General features: G+C 38.2%; 1 protein-coding gene across 5 annotated transcripts in view; it reads left to right on the forward strand.

The window, feature by feature from the left end:
• The window catches only part of ARHGAP15 (Rho GTPase activating protein 15), a 332,536-nt gene that overhangs the window by 157,304 nt on the left and 150,154 nt on the right, over nt 1-25,078 (forward strand). For all 5 annotated transcript variants that reach the window (XM_040560622.1, XM_040560623.1, XM_040560624.1 and 2 more), the window contains 2 exons: nt 14,089-14,187; nt 16,049-16,175. In XM_040560622.1, the coding sequence (XP_040416556.1) occupies nt 14,089-14,187; nt 16,049-16,175 (226 nt within the window). The remainder of the gene's footprint in view (nt 1-14,088; nt 14,188-16,048; nt 16,176-25,078) is intronic.

The following is a 25,078-nucleotide window of genomic DNA, read 5'->3' on the forward strand; positions in this document are numbered from 1 at the left end:
AAATTTCCAAAAACTTTCTTCCCCCCCCCCCCCTTTTTTTTTTTTCTCCCTCTCCCCAGTTTCGAAAGGTTTGGCTAAGCAAATGCTTTTTTAGGTTCACTCTAACTTGAGTGTAGTATCTAAACATATCTCCAGCCTCCAATCTGACTGATGCATACATCTCTGGAGATGAATCATTATTAGCAGGAGCTCCGTTCCCACTTTACTGGGCTGCTCTTGCAACAGCACTGCCCTTCTTAGAGCTACAGGGTGTTTTTTTGTAGGCTGGGAGCACATGTAAAGGGGTTACGGGTGGAAAAGGGGAGATCTTTTTAATAGTGGTGATGTAGTGGTGAGTGCTGGCGTGTGCTTTTACCTTTTTGCCCCCCAGGCTTGAGAGTATGTGCAGGTATTTGACATTTTCCTGCTCCCAGACTCAGTGTTTAATACTCCCAGTATTTTTTGGCTCTGTATTTCTAGCACTCCAGGATGGGCAAAGTGAGATAATCCTCAGAAAAACCTAATTGCAACTTTCCTACCTGCTCATAGTAGCTTTGCTGCCTCTCTGATCTTCACTAGCAGAGTCACTAATTTCTTTGAACAAGTTTCCCATCTAATAATTAGCAGGCTTAAAGCCTGTAACTAGCTCTGCGTACATGCAAATGTGTTTTTGGAGTGTTTGTGTAGATTTAAGGGCATTGTTTCATTGTAAAATAGAAAGTGGAGGTTTTACTCACATAGGGGCTGTAGTCCTAAATAAGAGAAGGATCCACAGTGACTTCCTAAATTTATTTAATTTTGCTGTACTTTTGTCGTTACACACTGTATTTGGGATCTTTTTAAAGAAGAGAAATAACACTTTCAAACCTGTATCAAACCAAGTGGGTTAGAGGATTTACCTCAACCTGTCTCATCTTCCTTCCGTGGTCAATGAAGGAATGGTTTCAATTCAGAAATGAAAGGCATTTGTAAACAGATCCTTTTTCAACTTTAGCGGGCACCGCTCAACTCCCATTATATTGATATAATGATACTTCAAGATAAATAAAGAAATTTGTGACTTTAGCAGTGTAAATAAAGAGAAAGGCATTAGGATTAAAATGGGTACCATTCATACTCTGTATGACAGCTCGGAGGACTCTAGTGGAAGAGTAACCAATGCAGTGAAAAATAATAAACTGTGATTGCTATTTAACGCCGCAGCTTTTCACAGTAGCTCAGCACGAAGTTATTTAGCACAGGTGTTTCTGTAAGTCTGATACATTGGGAAAATTCACAAGGTTCTCCGTCTCTCCTGCTCTGTGTCGGCTGTGAAAGTTGGTCCTGTGATGCAGCGAACGGGTTTCTAGGAGGAAACCGAGCATATAGGCAAATGAGCAAGTTCAGACGTAGGAAATGATCTAGATTCATTTTCTTGGTTGCTAATTTTTGTAATGCATGACAGTAGTGAGGTGAATGACCTGTCATCAAGCAAAAGGAGTGAAAAATGGGAATGAGTTATCATTCAGATTTAAGCGTGAAGCTGGGATCCCATTCTGTCCCTCGATAAAGGGAGCTTTCCCAAGGAGTGCATAGCTACCAGAGCTCTTTATTTGTTAAGTGAGAGCTTTGGTAAATATTCACCTATTTTAACATTTCTCACTACTTTGTTTGGATATGGTGTATTTCTGTGCATTTCAACACAGCGTTCTACTCTGTGTGTGTTTGCAGTCAAGTAAGAGATGAAATGGTATAATTGAATTTCTAAACACCTCAAACTCTCAGCAATTTTTTTTTTTTTTTGGTCTTTTAATTCTCAAGTTCTGACAGTATCTAATTTATGGCTTAATTCTTTCTAAGGTCATCTTCTAAATGAGTGACTTCTAGTTAATCTTAGACATTATAAGCTTGGCTGTGACAGGGAATCAGTTCATCTGTTCTCAGAAGGAGATGGGTGAGCTGTGAGGGAGGTTGGCAACTGAAGACTCGGAGTTTAGGTGAAGACTACGTATAATTTCTTAGGTAGTTATGATTTTTCTCTCAGTTTTTCAAGCTGATCTGTCAGTGTCTTGACTATTATAACGAAAGATAAATACGTATCATATTCTTTTTCTGACACTGTGTTCTTCAAGGAGATAAAATTACCACTTTGGGCTCTCTTATAGTGAAAGAACATCAGTTCCCCATCAGGTGGGATCCGTGTTGGTGGTGGTTGTTCTTTGTTTGTTTTGCTTTCTCTAATTCCTTAATAATCCATTCTCTTCACCCAGGAGGGCTAGAAGATTTGGCTTCCTTTTGCAGTGGGGTTTATAAGTGATAGCTAACTTTGTTGCTTGTGGTTCTGCTGTTAATTTACATGCAGCTCTTACTGACTGTCACTAACATAGCTTTTGTTCCCTAAAATATTCACTCCGTGAATAAATATAACTTTTCTGCTATTTTTGCTCTGACTGATTTGCTCATTTCAGTCTTATGACTGAAAACAGTGCAAGTGCTCGTGTTCTGGAAGTTGCATGGTGCTTAATGAAGTACCTTGCTGAATCAGGGCTACCGCGTTCCAGCAGATGAAAGCAAAGCGCATAAGAAGCTGTACTGCCAGGTTTGGCTTTGAATGTTTTTCTTTTAATCAAATTTTAGACTTATTAGCATAGCGGATCATAGTTTTGCAAAACAAACAAAAGCTTTCAGTCTTATTCTGAAAGTGTTTGGAAGTGTTAATGTAATTGGTTCTGTTTATAGTTCAAACTCACTTACACATCTCCGCTCACAGGCACAAGTAACAGAGAGTCAGCTCTTCTAGCTCAGGTCTAATGAGCAAGTGCCCCAAACCACTGGGAAGTAACTTCTCGGTTTCGTTTGTCACTCTCAAGAATCTGATAACATTCTGAATTACTTCGGTGGCAGGGGAGCGGTGTAAGGATTAGGATAAGGGTGGGATTGTAATAAAAGGTAACATAACACTTTCAGGAACTAAAATCCAAAATTCCAGTTTCCCTAAGACTTTCCCTTTTGCCTGGCAGATTAAAATATAACTTACTGACTGGATGTCACTTTTTAATTGCCATTTGGTTGGATGAGAGTGATAGTGCATCTGGTGTCTGTACCAAGGTGGTGGGAAGGGCAGGGGTCTGTGTGGAGGTGCTCTGGTCATAGCCCTCCTGTATCTGCAGTTCATGTTGCTGGATGAGCACGAGTCTCCTGGCACATGCACAGGGCTTGGATTAATATTCAGTGATGACATCGTTGGACAAGGGGGCCATAATGCGTTTTAAAACACTCTATTTATTTCTCTGTCATGTGTATTGTACATTTATTAGTGACAAGAAGCAGAGCAACAATCACGGTGTTGCAGGACTCCAGATAAATATGGTCTCATGATTATGGTGTGGAGGACTCAAAACCCAAATACCCAACCATTTCTGTGCCTGATAATTTTGTATATTTTTAGCTTCTCTTATATTTAGATTCCTAAGGTCCTGAAAGAGCTGTCACCCCAAACCTGCATTTGGCTATACTGCATCATCCCAAAGCTTGTGACAGGGAAGCATACCAGGCTTTCAGACACAGCATATTTAGAAAAGAAGGACTGAGTCTGCCAAATTCCCAAAAACCACTTCCCAATTCCCCTCACGAATAGCAGGAAATTACTTATTATCAGTGGGTAATTCAACCACAAACGTTATTGATTATCCAACCTCAATCTTTACAGTCTTGATGGCCAAATATTTTGCAATCATTCTCTCTATTTAAAACTAGAAGATGTGATTTGTGTTTTGGAAAAATTGAGTTTTTCAATTTTTCTGCATGCCACATCACATTGTGGTGCATCCCTCCAGTGGGATGCATCCCTCCAGTGTGATGGCCAGAAGCTTGAATGACAGGTGTCAAAGTGTACACCATGCTCTAACACATGAGAAAAGCCTATGTTATTCAGAAATTTCAGATACTTGTAAAAATTATACATATTTTTATAATAAAGTCTGTATCTTTTAATGTTTGGCACTTGGTATATCCTGGTCCATACTGTTAACTCAAAGACCTAGACAGAAGGTGCATGTTTCTAATAATATTTTTCTAATTCTACGTGTATTTATTAAAAACCAATACATTGCATAATTGATTGCTGTGCATTGGCTTGTTTGTGAACTATGTAGTCAAATATTTCAGTAGTTTTTCACCCAATTACTGCTAGATGGATAAATTCAGTTACTGTACAAAATTCACCAAGTTCTGAGCTATATTCTCTTTTCCTAGAAAAGCTCCCCTTAGACGCCTATTGTGAAAAGATAATTTTGGTTATGTGATATTTTTAAATAATTTTTAAATGTGATATTTTTAAATAAAATTTGAGTAACCTTCTGTCATTACTACTCTACCAATTAGAAGAGCATATAAATTTAAAGGCCAATGCATTTTCAGTGCTGTCAGTGAAGCTCCAGAATATCTGAAGAAAAAAATCCAGGATCTTCCAACAGTAGAAAACTGGTTTGCAACTATCATGGGAATATGGAGATATGCAAAATTCATTTTTTGGATTGCAGGATTTTCTTATTACAAAAAAAATAGAAGATATTATTCTTTGAATGAAACATAGTCTCCATACTTTCTAGTCTGTGATGCCACTTATATAAAATAACATGACCTTCAAATAAAAATAAAATTTAAAAACAAAAACTGTAAGGGTTCATAGTCTATAAGCCTTTTAGGAACTGGTTGTGAAGAATCCATATTCTTCAGTACCTAGCTGAGTACTGCATGTATGGTATCGCCTGTGAAAATTTTTAACCATTTTGTGAATCCTTAGAGACTACAGAGCTCAGCTAGGTGATAAAAATGTATGGACAATATTTGCTGTTGATATATGTGCAAATATTTTCCATACATCATCCTTTCTATTAAAACGCTAAATATTTTTTGTAGTGTAAATCTTTTCAGTTGCTGTAGTCAGAAATGTTTTTCTTAGATGGATATAATAGCCATATTGAAAACATTTTTAGTCACGCTTAGTTTTTCCTAATATTTATGTACAAATAAAAACGGATGGAGGAAACCCAAAGATGCTGTGCATTGTTCACTCCCTGCATGCAAGGAAAGATGATAACCATTATATTTTCCTCCCTACAACACTTAGAAACTTGACACAGCTGGCAGAGTGTATGTTCAGATCGTGGACCAACTTTGATGTTTTACATTGTTATTAAACACTAGCTGGCGTGGCCGTGTAGCAGCAGGATATTACACTTACCGTTCAGTAGACCTGTTTTTATAGAAAAGGACCTCCTGCCTCCTTGCCCCAGGCCACAAAACCCTCTACGGCAGAGGTGGTGTTTTGGATCTCTAGCAGTAGGAGGATTCTTGTGTTGTCTTACTGGCTTTTGGCAAGTTAATAAAATAACGTAAACAGCTAATTTTGGAAAATGACAGCATGTTCTGCATGCTCAGTATATAGAAAGGCTCTGAGTCAGAAAATAAATAAATAAATAAAAGAAATACGAATGAAAAGGACATGGTAAATATAACAATGAAAAATCCCATTCAGTAGTGCTGTTTCATCTCTAAGAGATGCTTTATTCAACAGCAGGTATCAATCCCCACAAGTAACATCTGCTATCAGAGGATTTGCAGGTACACCTTTGTTCACTGCTAACTGAATTTGTGTCAGTATTATAATTCAGCAGATTTCTGCTTTTCACTCAAACCAGGATTAGTATTGACTTGGGCTGGAGGGCGTTCAAGCTGCTGTTCTTCTTTTAGCTATATTTCTCTGTAAACATCTAATTGTTTCAAAAAGTGATGTACAGTATGCAAAAACCTGAATTCAATGCAAATAAGTCTGTGCAGCTCTAAAGTTAACAGGTGTTCTCATTAGTGTAAGTAGACAAGGAACGATTCTTGAATGTTTTATAAACACTTATAATCATGGCCAAATACATTACTGTAAGTATAAAGATACTTATAGCAACATCTCTTTTTTTCTTATTGTGCAATCTCAGCACTTATTAATAGGAGACATGTGTCAGTAAATGAAATACTCAAAGCCAGCGCTGGCTTCTGCCTGCAAATAATGTAGCTGTAAAATGCTCTGCTACTGATGAATAAATTTCTTGCTAAAATAAGAGTCAACGAAATGAAATCTTTACACATAGCACATATATATTTTAAATATATATCTTTGCTTTTACTGAAACTAGAGCATTCATTCTCCCTTTGATTTTTTTGTTTGTTACAGGGACTTATCACGTTGAGTCTCTCTCACATATATCATAAAGTGTTATAACGTGCATATAAAATTGGACAGGAGGACCATTCATCACTAGGTCTTGTCCAGCTGGTAAAACTAAGAAAGACAGGGACTTCTCTAGGAAACCATTGCCAATATCTCTGTATGTGGCTGGGTAATATATGGCTTCAGATTGCAAAGGCAATAACAGTAAAATATTACCCCAAGGAGAAAAGTAGCTTGCAGTAGGTATTCATGCAGTGCCTTTAGTCTTCATCTGTGGACTAAATGCACAATTGTCTATTCCCCTACTTCCTGCTATGCACAGACGTGACTGAGTTGTGTCTTAATTATTCTCTCTTGCTTTTCAGCTATAAGCCAGTTTTGGGGGTACATCTTTTTTGCTTCCCATGTCTGCAGTGACTTCCATCTCCTCTCACTTTGACCTAATACCTGGAGGGCATCTGTCCATTTGCTCCAGTGGTGTGGGGTTGGAGCAGCGGGTGGTACAGGCGTCTGAGGTGGTCGTCTTCTGCCTGCCTCAGATTTTCATTTTCTGCCCTTTGCCCTCCTCTGGAGTAAACCTCTGGTTTGTAGAAGCAAATCCAAGGAGTCAGACTTTATCTCATGTAGGGGATAATACCAGCATAGCAGATCAGTATAAATACTTCTCAGTGTATTCCTTGGATGCTTAGCAGAAAATACTTGCTCTTCCATTCCTTTTCCTTCTTTCAAACAGCACGTGTTTTAATTTTCATACATCTGTAAGGGAAGGAAGAAAAAAGACCTGAACTGGTGGATGAAAAGGGGAGAATGCCCACCCATTGCCTGAAAGCAGTGGAAGCATCCCGGTACCCTCTGGCAGAGCACTGGACCTCTCCCTTCTAGGGAGGCTCCTTGGACTCTCCAGTCTAATCTCCTCTTCAAGCCCAAGGAGGAGGTTTGGTCTGTTGGGGCCTAATCAGCTTTAATCATGACCTCCTTTCTGTTGAGTGTCTTCCTTACAAATGGTATAAATCACTTCTTCTCCTTCTGAGATTCTTCACAGGCAGGCAGGAAGGGAAGAGATTTGCCTTATAATGCAGAGAAAAGACCCGATTCTCTCCTCACTAATATCAGTGCAATTCAATAGGAATTGGTATATACTATGAGTTCATTGCACAGCAGAAGGGAAGCATTAGGCTCAGAGATCTTTTTTTCTTCCTAACAGTCCCAGAGTTCATTATTTTACTGCTATTGTATGTTGAAGAGCTCAGTCCTAGAAATTCACCAGGGGAAAAAAAAAAAAAAAAAAAGAATTCACTGGTGCAATACAGTTTCATTAAAAAAAAAAAATGTTATTTTGTGGAAGTTTGTCCCTAGAATTCAGGCTGTTGAATCCACTTCAGAGCCATTGATATATATACCCCAAACATTAGATTAAATTCATTAAAAAAAAAAAAATTATTTGTGTAAGCTGGTTACTTTGGTACCGTGACCCCACGAAGGTTTCCAGAGAATGGACGTGCAAATCAGTCACGCCACAAGGCAAGACAATTAAAGACATATCTTGTAAACATCTGGCAGTGATTGGTCTTACAGTTGCTAATAGTGTGGAAGTTGTGAAAACACAGGATCTGTTTGTTGCCTCTTTGCAATGCTTGGTTTTCACAGTAATTTTTACAGAGTCAGAAGAAACAGGGTAATTATAACATAAGGTTCAACATCTTTAGATATGTAGAACATTTTCTGTTGCTTAAAACAAATATTCCCAAAGAAAGTATAAAACATTTTTCTGACTTGCAAAGTTTTTGCAGTCTATCATTTAAATTACTTAAATAAAGGGAGCTTTACTACTCCCAAAAGCTGAGAATATAACACCCGCCATGCATATTAGCTTGATCTTTTTGACAGACCAGAAAAGTGTTTGTGTGTGCCAATTAAAACAAAAATGGATCCCCAGTGGCTTGTTCCTCACACAACTTCTGAAGACTGCTATCATTGTATGCTGGGGTAACCCTGGATAAGGCGGCTATCCAAAGTAAACAAACTTTTCAAAACTTTCATGACAGATGGGGGTTACAAATGCATTTTAATAAGAGAGTTGCCAAAGCAACTTTTTTGCAATCAGCATATATTTACTTAACATCTAGCAACATTGGGAACACAAGGCAGATACTTTCTCACAAAATGTTTTAACAAATATCATTTTTTTGGAAACATTGGTTGAAGACCTTTTCTTCCAAGCTGATATTTCCCCCTCATTTCAATGTTAACTTTGCTCGACGTGCAAAGGACTGCTAGATTGGTAAAGCCAGACTGTAACATGAGACAGACAATCTGCTTGATAATGAAATTTCTTTGGTAGTTGTAAACATCTTAGAGTCCTTTAAGTAACTTAACTATCAGCATAAACATGACTACCTCCGCTGGAGAAGCTGAATCATATCATGGATATGTGATGCAGTATGGATATAATGCAGCTGAATAACAATCCTTTTGTTTTCTTTTATTTGCATTTCTTGAATATTAGAATCTCAGCTCAATACAGTGCAGCACAGAGAGATATTTTATTTATCGTCTCTGCTGCTCTGTCTTTCAGCATAAACATGGCCAAGAGACCGGATTATCTGTGAGAAAGAATTTGAGATCAACTTCCAGAAACGCAGTTTGACTTTTGACATGTTTTTAAAAACTTACATATCTCTGTCCCTGTTTAATTCAACTCCAGTTAATTAAACCACTAAGGAGCACAGTGTCTCCCAACTTTAATTAATTTTATTTCTGCTGTGGGTGTGGACACATGAGTTTCTATGTTTTATGCATTTATTCTCAAGCTATATTATATTCTAAATATTATTTTTTTAAAGAACATTTAGAAAAGGAGAGTGAAAATTCCCAGTTTAATTTTTTTTTCTTTTTCCCTTTTTTTTTTTTTTTTTTTTAATTAATTAATTTATTTTTAATACCAGCCCTGGTGTCTGGCATGCAGATGGTGTGTACCGTGCCCTGTGTTAAGTAGACTGGATGGCCAGACTCCATCCTGCAAAAAATATCTCAGGAAGGTGGAGGAAAAACCTAGATTCCTCTCTTTTATGGGAATCAGGATGGTTAACATGATCAGAAGAAAAACTTGCAAGAAGCAAGGTGAGATGAAGGGAGCAGTGGGAAGGGGGAAGAGTGTTAGCTTTTGAGCTAGAAATGCTCCAGCGATTCACATTTCCTTTTTTCCTATGTATATCAAGGGCAGCAATCCCCATGCACAGTGCAACAAGAGGAACACATTTTATTGAGTTTCTGCATGCAGAGGTATCTGTCAATCCAAGTTTAAATCACGTAGTGTTTACCACAAGCTGTGGAACTCCTGGGTGACATCAAAATTTAGGTTTTCTGCACTGGATTCTGCACTGGATTTAGCATTTTTGTAGGGTTTCCATGGTCCAGAAGTGTCCAATAATCCATCGCCGAACTGTTGGGGTGAGTTATTCGAAGACCTACCTCAACAATCCGTGATTTTTTCAGGATGTCCCACGTTCAGAGGGAGTTGAGTGATCTCTTGTTTCAGTATTTGGCTGAAATAAGAACTGCGTGGTGGTTTCTTGGTGCCATATGTGAGCCATACACGAGCCGTACGTGAACCATACACTTCCCAAGCTGCTCACTCCATGCTCTTTCATTGCAGGGGAGAGACTCTGAAGTGTTTTTGCTGCATTTCTCCTTCCCCGTAGGGTTCTCCACTTCCTGTATTAAAGTTTGTGCTCGGCATTGTCTGAAAATAGTTAATCACTGCAAATAATAGTTGCAGTCACCAGAGATGCATAAGTACACTTTGAAGTGAGTGAATCAATAATACGGTTTTGTATTTTTGTTTTGCTGTGTGAATTTTTCGCCCTTTTCGATATCTCCATAGAGTGCCTATCAGTAGGATTGCTAAAATTGCCTCCATCCCTGTTCTGCAGCTAAAACAAATGTAAGAAACAAATGTGTCCGTAGAAATGTGTACTGGTAAAGAACCAGGGGGATGCCGTGAAGGATGGTTTTATCACAGCAGTGCAATAGTCCCTGGTCCGACGTTTGTAGGAAAACTATGGACAAAAGCCCCTGGGCTTATTCCATGGCACTTTTATGTGTTCTGCTGGTGTGGGAGTGCCAGGAAGGGGGAGAATCTCTGAGATAAAACATAAAAAAGAGGTGAACCAAGTGAGCTGTAAAGGTTTGGAAGTCCTGGAGAAACGCAGCCATGCATGGCATGTAGCATGTCCCAGAGCACAACCTAGCACAGGAAAAATGTAGGGTTTGTAGGATTTTTAGGAACCATTGATCCTGGATAGGATCCAGGGTATTTATGTATTGTAATGGTAATGGTATTGAAAAAATACAGTATCAGAGCTATGTAGGCATTGTTTTATTTAGAAACATAGGATCTTGTTGCTTACAACCTATGGTGACATGCAAAGCAAGCCCACCCCACCATTTGCAGCTGTATAAGATGACAAGAGAAATCCTTAGTAAGCCACAAGTAGGGTATTACAAAAAATTGTTTCACACCTGCCTGCTACTTTCCACACTTTGCTGGCAGCCTGGCAGGGCCCTGAATTTAACACACATTTACCTGCGGTGAGCTGATATTCGCAGATGGTCAATGCCGAACAGCAGGACTAGAGCTCATTGTAAAACTGCTCAGGAGGAAGGATTCAGCCTGTGAAGGGATTTTCCCAGGGTACTATAGCAAGAAAGAAGGAGTCCTGGAGTCCTGCCCCCACTCTAAGCAAGTCGAAGGGCACACCCTTTGAAAACAAGAGGGCTGGTGCCAGTTGTCCTTCCTCATGTATTTAGTGCTGACAGCGGCATCCCAATTCTGCCTGGTAAGGTCATGCTAATTCTGGACTGTAGCCCTTGCAAAAACGATATGAGAGGGATTTCAGGAAATACTGAAATAAATGAAGCACCTGGCACAATGGAGACTGGCAGCTCTATCTAGAGCACTTCATTTTCTTTCTCTTTTTTATTTTATTTTATTTGTCTTTCATTTTTCTCCAGTCCTTCTGTTTATTTCAGCAGTGTTTGTTACAGGGACGGAGTGTTAGCACGCCTTAATATTGAAAAATTTATGCTTGTTGTTAGTTATACATCATTTAGGGCTGTGATCATAAATTGTTCAATCACAAGGTTTACTCAAAGCTAGCATTCTTTACTGATGTCTTTTCCCAAGGGTGTTGAAAATTCGATTGTTCAAAGTGCAAATATGGTTTAGCAATCCCTTCCAAGAACCATTTATCAGAAATCCTAAGGAGGTAATATATAAAAGTGGGATAGGAAACCTGCACATTAAATGGGATTTACCAGCCAAAGCCTTTGGAACTGCTTTCCTGTGAATGACTGGAATGGAGCAGAACAAAGTCAATTACTGACTGTAATTAAGGAGTGGATGCATTTAAACTGTAGAGAGCAGTAGCAGTCTTCTTGAAACTGTCTAGTTACTCTGAAGATTAGTCTGAGGAAAGAAAGAAAAGGACTTGAACTATATCTTACAGAAAGTATATTTTAAATGAATTCTCTTCCCTCAGTGCTATGATCTGTTTTTACAGATTTGCTCATAAAACACTGATAATATATGATTATCAAAATAACACATTCAGACAAAGAAACTTTCAACATGTATTTTGCTTTGGTCTTGTTAGTAATGGAGTATCTCTTTTGCATATCATACAGTACAAATGTTTATGCAGTGCTGAATGCTTGTATTTTCATAAAGCCTGAATTTGCTGAACGGAAGAATGAACTATGTTGTGTCCCTTTTAAGCCTTCAAAATACAGTAAATCTAATTATATATGTTGCTTTTACTTTGAAACTGTTATTCCATTTTATAATTTTAATAATGATTTGTTTATACTGGGTTAGAGGCATCAGATTGAATTGTTGCCTGTGTTTAGTCTAATTCACATCTGTGTGTATACATTAATAAATTGTGATATAAGGTAATAATGTTTGAATCCCAAAACTCGCAGTGTGAACTGGGCACGGATCTGGAGGTCACCTCGTTTAACTACTTACCTAAAGTTGAATTTGGGCTTTTTTTTTTTTTTTCTTTTTCTCTTTTGATAAAGTGAATGGATAGCACATGAGCAGTGGTTAGCATCGCGGCAGAGGACTGGTAGCAGAGTTCCAGTTTCCCACGTCACCGGCTCTCCCATGCGCCCGGTGAACAATGGAGAGGCTGGAGGTCTGCTCCTGAAGGGCCGGAGCCGGGCTGGATGGGGCTGGGAACATCTGCAGGCAGGCAGGCAGGCAGGCAGGCTCCCGAGCCAGCGCTGGGAGCCCATTCCCACAATCTCCGCAGCGCTCTCACAGGATGTCTCCGCTGGAGCTGCGCTGACGGGATTTTCCTTAATGCTGATGACTTTGGAAACCTTCCTTACAGGCATTTCCTCAATAACGGGAGGGTTATAGGACAATTAATGAAACATTAAGCTGTTTTGTCTTTTTTTGTTTTTTGTTTTTTTTTTTTCCTGGTAGTATTTCAGTTTTCAGAAAGATGCGGGAAGTTTCTTTTGTGTGTTAAAAACTCTGGACAGGGGCAGATGCAGTGAAACAGTAGCACTTCAGGTTGCTCGATTTAAGTAAATAGGCTGTGCCAGGTCTTAATGGCTCTGCTCTGCTTTTCCTCACGCTCACTTCAGAGAGAAACCGCAGCGCTCAGCCGTTCCCTGAGAGAGACCTGAACAGGTTTTGGTGCTGAGAAATAGCGTGCCCCGATGAGCAGATTAATGGGAGGACTGAATCTGTGTCCCAAAGCACTGAAACCTGAGCATGCAATCCGAAAGCTACCCAGGTTTGCACAGGAAACCCTTAATAACAAAATAATAACAATAATTTTTTTAAAAAAAGCTTTGGTTTCATTGCTGCTGGGTGCCCAGCTGGTTTGGAGTGTGGGCAGGGTGAGATCCTGCATCTTGCAGGATGTGAGGGAGATGTAACTCCAGTCGCTTGTCTGCAGGTGGGAAGAGATGCTCTGCCCCGCATCCGCAGCCACGTGGGCCAGGGCACTGCTGTATAACCCACAGTGCAGCACCGTGCCTCAGTTGTGCTGTCTGTAAAACGGCCCTTTCAACCCGCTTTGTAAAATACTTGGAGATCTACTTTGGTGAAAACTTAGTAAAAAAAAAAAAAAATAATAATAATAAAATAATGAAAGTGATGTATCATTATTTTCACGGTGGTTTACTGAAGTTCAGACCAGCAGAATATGCATGCATATTTCCACCAAATATTGTTAGGCAGGGAAACAGCGTTATCAGGGGAATGAATATGCTTTTGATAAATATTCCCAGTGTGGGGGTCAAAAATGTAAATAAACTTCTATTCAGACAAACTGGGGATTTTTTTTTCCTGATAAATGGGCTCCTAATTACTTTGCTACAGCCATCTTTGATGGTAATTTTCTTTATGTGAAAAACAGTGACTATTAATTTCACCAAAATGCTTTGGAAGTGGACTCTGGGATCACAGGTAGATAATAAATGTGTAAATTCAAAGATAGAGGAATCAGAAATAAAATAAAAATACCAGAATAGAAATGCAAACTGAAAATAACAGGAATTAATTCTCACATTGCATTCATTTCTTTCCAGAATGCTTTGATTTACATTTGAACCATCTATCGTATTGAGTTTCCTGGCTTTTCTCAACTTTTGTCACGTTATCGTTATTTTTGCACTATTTGTGTTTGGTGGTTGCACTGCCGAGACAATATCTCGTTTGTTGTGACATATCCTAAACAGCTTTCAGACAGAGGTTCAAAACTCCTCGGTAACTCCGGGAGATAATTATCGATACAAAGGGAAGCGTTTGGGTGCATAGTAGAGAAAACTACAGAAAATCATCTGTTCTGTGTGCTTTACTTACCTGTCTTTGCCCATCCCTCCCCTAGATCACGACAGTGTCAGGAAATGAGTTCCTCCTCCAGTCGGATATCGACTTTCTCATATTGGATTGGTTCCACGCTATCAAAAATGCAATTGACAGATTGGTATGTATTTGTTTTGGCTGTTACCTTTATTAATTAAGATGTAGCAATTTCAACTTCATTTGCTTAGGCATCTCTGCAGGTTTTAGGCAGTCAGCAGCTAGCAGCTAGCAGCTAGCTAGACATTCCTTTATCAGAAGGATACAAAAATATGTATGCAAATCTACCCAAAAATGTCAGATAAACAAGGTTGTTGAACTAAAATGTCATTTGATTCTTGCCTTGAAATGCAACGCTACATTTATTTCTCTGAAATAACAAGGACGTTGGTTTGCTGAGGGTTGTAAAAGCACACAAGCACTTAATAACTAATGAATTTTTGCATTTTCTGTTTATGCAGCCTACAGTATATAATCTTCAATAGAACTATTAATACATTTGAGCCTTTTATGAATTTTTGTATTACTTATTCACAAGAATAACACTAGCAAATAATATTCCTTTGTAACTGATTGCTGTTATTCTCCCAGGAAGGCTGGGGGTTTTCTACTAGAAGTAAGCAGGGCTGCATTTTATTAAAACAGTTTTTAATTACCAAACCAGATTCAGCTGTAGCTTTTTCTTTCTTTTTTGCCACTCTCAGTACAAATTCCAAATGTCTCCCTTCTATCTCTTCCTGCTCCAAGAACATATTTTTTTAGAGGGCACTGACTTCCCTTGTTCAGTGAAGAATCTGGTGAGAGAAAAATACCCCCATTTCTTGCATTTTTCAAACATTTTGCTGAAATGGAATTGGCAGTGAGGGCAGAGTCAATCTTGTGGAAAGGGTTAACCTGAGCAGGGCTACTGTTTCCTTAAAGAACTGCAAACATTATATTACCCTGAGGCTATAATCAGCCAAGGAAAGTTTGATCTGATGATGTATGTCTTCATACTGTGCATTTCATTGGGTATGCGAGGATATTGATATCCCACTGAAGATTTTGGGGTGGAGTTTTCCACGGAGACTCAAAGCACTCTTTTTTTTGGCGTGTTATTCAGCTAAACATCTAATAGACTCGATTATTTCTTTAGTGCAACTCCGCAAAGAGGTGAAATCATGGCTTCAGCAGCTTTGAGTGCAGAGTGAGCCACAGCAGCATGTAGCAGAGCGAGGGTACCAGGTGGCAGGGCTTGTCCCTGCCGCGGTTGCTCTTGCTGCGTGCCCAGGACAGGATGCTACCCAGCAGCACTCACCGAAGTCTTCACCCATACCATTTGTTCTGATTTTAAACCTTTGAATTTGTGCAGAAAGCCTTGCAGCTTTCCCCACCATTGGGATGGCAAATCTCACCTGGCCACATGCCGTGGGAAGAGGTGTGTGACCAGCCAAAACCAGGTCTCCCTCCTTCTTTGCTTTCTCCTACATGTGATTAAACTCGGTACCACTAATGATCCCTAACTGTCATTTCGTATGCCAGTGAATTAGAGCAGCAGCAAAGTCCCCTGTTCTTCCCCGTGCTTATACCAGCAAAGTTCAACCCTAGATCTGTACAGATGTTTGAAACAATTGTGTTTGAAAGAACATTTACCGTGAATATCTAAAACAGAAAGGCTACTTAAACAACCTTCCTCTTTGCAGTAATTTGGAGATAGCCTACAATGTGGAAATCATTTTGGTCTCTAAGGCCTAAAGAAGTAGGCCTTTTGTTTTCCTTACTTAAATGGGAATTTATCTCAGAAATTAAGATCAGTCTGTCAGGGGCATAAAAGCTCTGCCATATGACAAATTTTGCATTACACTTCCCTTAAATTACGTACTCACTGCATCACTTGCTGTGTCTATTAGTTTCTGATTCTGTACTGGCATTCTGTAATCTCTTGCTTCATTCTTACAAATAATAATTTTATTAAAAGCAGACATATATATATATTCTTTCCCCAGCCAAAAGAACGGAGTTGCACATCGAGAAATTTGGAGTTCAAACTCAAAAGATCCTCCAGCATCGAATTACTGAATAGCTTAGACACTGAATCCAAAGAACCAAAGCCTGAACACAGAAAATCTTTAAGTAAGATTTTTTTCCTTTCTGATTTTATTCTTTTTTCCCCTTTTTTAAAATAACTGTGCCATTATAGGGTAAGATAATTTTTATTACATACAGAATGTAAGGAAGATCACTGAGAATTGTAAAGCTGAATATGTTCTGTGCTGATATACATAACTTGCATTTAAGTAAAGACAGTTACTAGCTCCATACTTTTAAAGGGTGACATTCCCTCCTAAACAAAATAAATTTGTTTAGGAGAAAAGACATTTATTCAAGCCATTTATTTTAAAAAATAAGCAACATGAGTCCTATGCTAATGGTCTATTGCAGTTGCTTTGTTTCCATTTTAGTAAAATACCTCAAATTGCTAGAGTAATTTTGTCTTATATATTTATACACTGAATTGCTGAAAGACCTGGCATATCCTCTCTCGCCGACAATCAGGGATGTATCTATAATTTTATGGAAAGTAAGTTTCAGGGATTTAGATTGATTTTTGTTCGTATGATTAGAAAAGAAAGTGATCTAAAACTAGTAGGGGCGTCAGTCCACTGAGACTTTCCTGTTCCAGCTCGTGTTGAGGTGTTTGCGGTACGGTGGGCAGCAGGAGCTGGTGGTGATCCCAAATCACTCGCTCAGCGTTTGTTAATTTCACCCTCTCTCCTGAATCTTTGTTTTTCTTCTTTGTTTGGCAGGAGTCACATACTGCTGCTAATGTAAGCACCGTGACAGCTTTAGCCCCGCATGCTGGTACAAGATACCTATAGGTGCTGAGGGTCTGTGCAGGAATTTGCCTGCACACATTTCGGGGTCAAAGTCTTAGATGTTAAGAAAAGAGCTACATTAAGAACACCCAATATAGCTATTTTTAATGATAATTATCCACATAATCATAAATATATGAACACATGCATGCGCTCACACGCACAAATAGAGAGATTCATTAAATAGTCTCTTTTTTGCAGACCAAAGCTTTTTGTTGTTGTTTTCCTGTCATCTTGGAGATTTTTAATTTTTTTTTTAAGGTTTCTCTTTCTATTATAAAATATAAAGAAGCCTGAATGTAGTTTGTGAAAAATTGTCCCAATATCTTTCTGCTGTGTATTACATTGCATTTCTCAAAGGAAGAAAAAATAAGACTTGAGAGCATGGTAAGTTTTGAGGGCCTGATTCTGCTCTCATTGTAGCTAATAGCAAAATGCTCATAAACTGTCTTATCACTTGGGGCATTTTTATTTATTTATTTTGACTTCTCACATATCTTTAAACGATAATTTGTCAGACAAAACAGAAAAAGTGAATATGAGCAGTGGCATAGACTTACTCTACGTTTCTTTTAAAACCTTAGAGAATTATGAGTAACCTCTGTTTTGTTCAAGGCTATTTAATCTATTAAAAAATGTGAAAATATCTGCTGTGAAATCTCAGTGAATCGAAGCTTGTATCTAAACACTGTAGCTTGGATCGCTTCTAAAATATGTATTCAGAACTTTTTTGGCCCCTCGAGATCAAGTAATTATGTGGAATTAGAAAAATCATATTATTCACTTACTTATTAGTAGTCTAAGCACAAACTGTATTGTCAGTTTTCTGCCTTTGGCTTTCTGTGCCCTTAATGTTCACACAAGTATCGTAGCCAGAATTATCGGCAGCTAGAGCCAAAATTGCTTTAAAAAGGCATGAGAACTGGTAATGACACATTGTTAGCAGTTAACAGGTGGTCGTTTCATTGTCCAGTTTGACTGCAGAGCACAGAGAAGATATGTGCAATATCTGCAAGTGTGTTTATAAAGTTCTTGTAAAGTTTAACGATTTTATAATTTTATAGTGCTCTTATATTATTGACTGCTGCCAATGTTGAATCCAGACAAAGGACATTTTTAAAAGATGGCTTAAAACTCCTCCAGTTTAGCACGAAAGACAAGCAAGTGATGTGTGTTAGCAGGCCACCACCACCGCCAGTAATCTTTAATGAAATATTCAGACGGCTCACTCATTTGTATTTTCCTTCTCTGCATTTAAGGGCTGCAAAAGATGTCCAGTTTTAGACTAGATACTGCTATGCTGCTGGTCTTTTTTAGCAGCACAAGTATATAGAGGACAGGTATATTCTACTTAAAGCATTCCAATGATTTATTCTTTAATTTAAAACTGGGGAGACTGCTCCTAGAGACCAAGTAGTAGGAATTTGGTTTTTTATGTTTAATCCTAATTGCTTCTGCTAACACTGCGAGGACAAATAGTAGTTCTCAGTTACGCTTTTTGAGTTGTAGACACTGATTTCATTGAAAATTGGGCTTAAACTGCCAGACTCAATTTCCAAAGTTCACACAATGTCTGTCCTCTTGGTCATGCAGCTTTTCAGTGGCTTCTCATCCAGTGTGGATTCAATTCATGTTTTAACTGAAGTTTTCTTGAGCTAAGAAATAACCAAGGATGGCCTTGGGAAATGTTACCAAAATATCTAAAAGTGTGATCCCGCTTTCAAATGCATGGAAAGAGATTGCTCTTTATTTTATGATGACAACTATTTCACTTATTTAATTTGTGAAGATATTGCCTAGGCAGGAGGAACACGCTTTTCACCTAGCAATCTCCACTGTACATTTGGTGCAAGAAACCTGCCTTGCTCCACTGCTCCTTTCCATGTGAAGAAATCTTTTAAAAACTGGTGGTAGACTTCATAATTTCCAAGTAATTTCATTATCGTTCAGATTGTAGGGTTTTTCTTTTCCTTTGGTTGCCAAAAAAAAAAATAATATTAATAATTAATTAGTACCAACTATAATTGAGTCTGCCAGTGAGTAGCCTGCCATGTTAATTTTATCACATGAAAATGGGGCACCGGGGTTAGACCGAGAATAGAGGTGCTGTCACGGCACGTGGTAGGAAGGGAGTATCTGTGCATTGCAGGTGTCCCAGAAGCCGTGCAGGTATCCAAAAAACAAGAGACCTTCCTGTGTGTATGGACTGCAGGAGCTGCCAGAACAGTCATAGTGTAGGTGGTAAAACCAATGCTGTGCTCTCTGTTGCACTCGGTGCTGCTTTTTCTGGCCATGGTTGCTTTCTGGTTCGCATTTTGGCCATTCTCTGGGAATTTTGTCACTCAGGAGTGACCTCTTGTGGAAGAGCCGGGGCTTGAGTCACTATCGATTGTCGGAGGGGATCAATTCTCTTCTCCTCCCCCTTTTCCAGACGGAAACAAACGGCTGTGCAGTAGGAAGAGTGCCCTTTGGCTACCGTATCAATCTGAGGGCTGCTCTTGTCAAAATGCACAATCACAAGCTTGATAATGCAATACATTCCCAAAGCACTATATTTCCAACCTGTTCTCCATCATTTCCTTATGGCGTCACATTTACTCAGTTCATCACATTCTTATTAATATTTTAGGTTTCCTTGAAAGTGATGGAATTCTATTTTTATTACAAAAGCAACAAGAATAAATACTAATTGTTGTCAGTTATTTCCTTATGTAGTGGGAACAGTAATCTGTTCCTCAGCTTTAGGTTGCCAAAGCAAAATAATTAAATATTTTAGACATTTAAAAAATCTGTGATATTAGATAAATGCAATTTGATCTCCTTGTTTGCCACATAAAAGCTGGAACTGCCTGAATTGATAAGATTGAATTGCATTATTTTTATTGTTTCTACTCGCATATTTTTCTTATCTTCAAGAACACTTTACTGAAAATCCGGTGGTTAGTAATGCAGCAGTGCGACGGATCCTGTAAAAACCTCCTCCATATTTGAATTCTAGCTTAGAGAGCCACAATTACAGTGTCAAGATTTAAAATATATATACATGCTATTTGATATATATATTTATATATATATCTCAGTGAAAAGGAAAGTCTTTATGGGCTGCACAATGTTATTGTTATTCATGATGTCTTTAGAGCCTCAATAAGAGTAATTGGGGATGGGGGCATCATTGTGCCAGACACAATGCGACACCAAAGTAAGACAATTCCTGCCCCAGCAAGCTCTCAGCCTGGATGAGGACAAGTTGCAACAGGTGGAAAAAGCAGACAAAAGCAGGGGGTGGAAGGAAAAGTTGACAGCAAAGCTGACATGTCATGCATATTAAACAGCAGGCTTGGGATTCCTTTCCTCCTCTTCGTTAGGATCGGGGTGTTAGCCACCCTGGCCACTGGCCAACTCAAATAATGATATTTTGCTTACCTAAATTCCTCTTGCACTTTCAACCAGGAGTCATGGGCCTTTTTAGTCCCAAAGGGGAAGGCATTGCTCTATGCTGCTAGCTCGGAAGCTTCCCCATGGAATGACCGCAGGGGAATGTGTGGATATGCCTCCCAGCATCTTTTTAATTATATATATATATATAAATATATTATAATATCTTCTGGTTCATAGTTTTGATTTGCATTCAGAGGTGCATTTTTGTAATGCACTTTTTTTGCAATTTTTTGCACTACAAAATCTTTTGGTTAAGTCAGGCACCCCATGCCTAGCTCTTAAGTAAGGGCTGTGTGTGCTCTAAAATTGCCCAAAGTTGCTTTTCTCGTTTCATTTAGTTTTCTTTGCTTCAGAGGGCTGAATTTTGAAACTTGAAGCATGGCATGTAAATATTCTTAAGTAACTGCTAACATATCCAGAATCATCTCTGAATGCAGTTTGTTAGATAATTAAGACTGTACAATGTGAGGGGGGAAAAAAAAAAAAAGAAAACAAAAACAAACAAAACAACAACAACAAAAAGAAACGACAGAAAACCATTTTGGTTTTTCAGTGGTCTTGAGGAAAGAATGGGAGAAGTCTCTAAAGCTTTAACCCTTTCTGGCTTGGTGTAGTGCTTGCTTCTTTCCCCATCACAGCCCATTTATTTTAGTTAGATGTGAGTTTCAAATCTAAATGGATGCTATTTAGGGAGTCTTATTAGTTTACAATGGTAGCATTATGTATAGGTCAATTATATTATTTTTAATAAAACCAAGAAGTATAAAATAGTAATGTATTTCAGTGCTGCATTACCAACAACAATTAAAATAGAAAGCAAAAGTCAAGCTATATACAAATATGCAGCTTTCTACTGCAATGTTAATTTCGTCACTCTTCAGCTTGTATATTTGGCATTTATTTTTATTGCATCAACAGGACTGCAGTCAGCTTCAGATGCTGAACAAGCCCACAGAAAGAAAATGCAACTTGCTGTTTATGGAGGGCAGGAGCATTCATTTGGACTAGAGGGACTATACTATTTTTTACTTATTTTTTGTCTCAGGTTTCTCTTCAACATTTATTATAGGTATTCTGTTTTCTTAAAGCTTAGGAAAATACTGATTCAGCAACAAAGAAGTAATAATATTGTGATTTTGGAAGCAAAATATGCCAAAATCAGAAACAAATTGTGTCACTATAAAAGGAGATTATGTCACACCCAAAATAACAACTGACTGTGACAAGTTCTGATAAAAATGTGGACTTTTCCTGAATTTGAATATCCTTTTTCCATCAATTATATTATAATGTTTCCTTAATTCTTTGTTTTATTTCTACTTCACTTTCCAAAATCCTTCCAGAGTTTACTATTTGGGTTGAAAAAGCATATTTTCAAATTGGGCATAACCAAGTTCCATATAAACGTTTGGCAGGGAAATCAGTGCATGTTCACTTAATTCATTTTTATTGAACCAAGTCCAGATTTTTAGTCAGGAAAAAGTTAGATATTAATCATATCTGAGCAGGATCATTAAATTTTCCTTTACCTACTAGAACAGCAGGGTCATTATAGAACCATGAGAAGTTAGCTCACTTATTAATCTTTACAATTACATAAAAGTGATCATTTTTATAGTACTTAAGAGTAGCTCCTACCCATTATATGAAGAGTATGTGGGAATATTACAATATAATATAATGTATTATTATAGATGTGACCTGTGACTCATTGGTCTGCTCACTGACACACAGCTCTGTAAAAGTTATCTGTTTGAGCTTGGATAATCTTTAATTGTTTCATATTCCTTGTGCTCATTTATGGGGCATACTAGTAAATACAGAGCTAGTCACCGAGTTATTAATTACCTCATTATTACTTAATTATCGCTATTGCATACTTCATTTTTATGGAGAAACACATCATAAAAGAAGGTATTTTATACTGTCCACTACAGTTAGGTATGAATGACAGTGATAGCTAGTGGAAGATTTAGTTAAAGAGAATCAATCAGAAATCCTCACTATAGATTACTATCTGGTTTCTTCTGCCATTTCCAGCAAACACTTCTCATCTTTGACTTTGAAACCCAACAGTTTAAACTGGGTTCTTGTTTCAGTGGACTAATCCCCTTTCATAAATTATGTTCAAGTGCTGAAATAATTTGCACATCATTTAAAGAGTATTTGCTTTGAAACATTCACCTCAAGCCCTTTTGTATATCCTTTCTCTCTAAAGATTTGTAGTATTTGTTTTGTTCTCTGAGGTATAAAAGACCTGAGTAAACTTTATTCCTGTCGTTTCAAGATTAGTGAAATAAAATGCATATTTATTCAACTGGGACTGAAAGGAGCTTTAGTAAAGACGATCATACATACAACCCGTGGGAATGTTATAATACAAAATGTCTGTCTTAAAATCTCTTTAGGTTTGTTCAAAACACTATTGAAGGACTTAAGTTTAAACAAAAAAAAAACAAAAAAAAAAAAAACAAAACAAAAAAAAAAAAAACAAAAAAAGGTTGCAAATCCATATTTCTTCTTGTTGCCAAAGAAGAGAGTGGCACCATATTTTTTTCTTAACAAAACAGACTCCTACGTGTGCACTCAAGATAAATTTGATATGGGGGCATGTAGAGACTGGATAGTCATGATTACTCTAAGTTTTTTCCTGCTGAACTACACACACTGACTCACTGTTTAAGAAAGCTGCATTTTGGAAAAATGTGTAGGGGTTGATTCAAACAGACAATTACTTCAGAAAAATCACAAAGAAATCATGATCAGCACATCAGCATTTTTGGATTTGGGAGTTGAGCAGTTTGGCCCCTTCCATGTTCTACTATTGGGGTCAGCTCCTGTGATATGTGAGTGAAAATGTTCACTCTGGCTCTTATCACTTTTAAGCCCAACTGTCCAAAATTGGATTGGTTTGGTGCTGTCTCCTAATTCCTTACTAAGTGAGTGTTTACATTGCTAAGTAGTTTGGTGTATGCTGTGCCACATACCATGATTTTTGTTTGAGACAACAGACAATACATACAGTTACATCAGCTTGATACACCATCACCTGTGTCATCAAGAATATCTCCATTATTTTTCATCTCTGTATTTCACCTCCACAGGGAGAGAATGTAGCCTGATAGCTGGATACAGCTGAATAGATGCAGGCATTTACACTGTAATAGAAAATATTTTAGACCACTGTCTTTGGAGACAGCAAGCAGGAGGGACTGTTGAGCTTTGCTCTTTGGGAAAGAAGAGTCAGCACAGCTTTGTGTCACTCCCCTGAGCCTAATTCTGATACCTCTCATAGGAATTAATGAAATGACTACCCTGCTTGCAAGTTTGTAGCCAGAAAAATGATTGTCAGACTACATTGTATTCTGAGGTTTCACTGCTATTTATAACTAATCCAGATGCAATCCTCATGGTACTTTGGGAGGAATGTGACAGAAATAAGGAGGTTTTCAGGTTATAAAAGTCTAAATTAAGCTCAATTAGAGAGAGCATAAATCAGGCTCTAGACAGGATTACTTACTGCCCAGACTCACCTTTTTCCCAATGGAAAAATCATCTCAATGTTTGTACCTTACAGGTTGGAGGATGTATTTCATTTAATTTATGACCTCTAATCCCACATATTTAAAGATGAATGTAACGGATAGAAACATGTTATTGTCTCCTGGATTGAGTGTATTAATGCTTTAGCAATGAATGTGCTTGGTAGGATCTCCTATTTGTTCCACCAGCTGCCTGCTGACATGCCAGACAAACAGGTTGAGAACAAGCACATTAAAGATGTCTGTACTCGGAGGACTTAAAACTTCCAGTTTAAAAGGTGGATTTCTTTATAACCAGTGCTACTTTTTAACCAGAGAATCTTCCGTAGGAAACGGAGTCCATATGATAAAAGAGCCCATTTGCTGTACCAGTAGGTGCGATATACACCCTTATGTAAGGGATGAGAGAGCTTCCTAATTAAGGGCAGGCTCCTGTGTAGGTGCAGAAGACCAGCTTGTAAGAAGTTGTAGGCACATGCAGTTCTGCAGCAAAGTCTGTTTGTCCCATGACACATAGCTGCTGCAATTGTGCCTCTGAAAGACAAAGGGGGGAATACCACTGAAGGGTTAAATGCGATATTGTTTCTCAATTAAGTAAAAGGCTCCAACTAGTTGGCTTTAAATATTGGCAGTGAAGAGAACACTATGACATACGAGCAGCTCCCCTCACCACCAAGAATATTTGGCTCCATTTAATTAATTCCTTTGGCCATTGTCTTAAAGAGTGCCCAGGATTCACCCGAGAGGAATTCACTTGCGTTACTATTATTGAAAAGTGTAACATGGCATTATCTGCCTCAGACAGACTTTTTGTAGCATTGAATCAATTCCCCGGTTCTTGAAAACGACTACTTCATTTGATTTCTTTCATAATTAATGAAATTCAGTAGTAATGCTTTTGCCCCTCTGCTCATGCTGGAAGGATGTTCTGAAACTTCACTGTTTTCAAGCTGAAAACATTCTTCTAATTTTTAGCCTAAATGGACTTGTGGTAGGAACGTGTTCTCATGTCATCATTTAGCTGGCTCTTTATTTTCAGCAGTTCTTTTCCTTCTCAAGTTCGCTATCCCAAATAGAGTTACAGACAGAAGTCATATTCCTTCTACTGCTAATTTTACTACACTGAGCCAGCCAAGATTTGTGGTTCTTTCCTCTGAAAGGGTGCTACTCTTTTTCCTGA

The sequence above is a fragment of the Cygnus olor genome, chromosome 6 (assembly GCF_009769625.2).
Source record: "Cygnus olor isolate bCygOlo1 chromosome 6, bCygOlo1.pri.v2, whole genome shotgun sequence".
Taxonomy (NCBI): Eukaryota; Metazoa; Chordata; class Aves; order Anseriformes; family Anatidae; genus Cygnus; species Cygnus olor.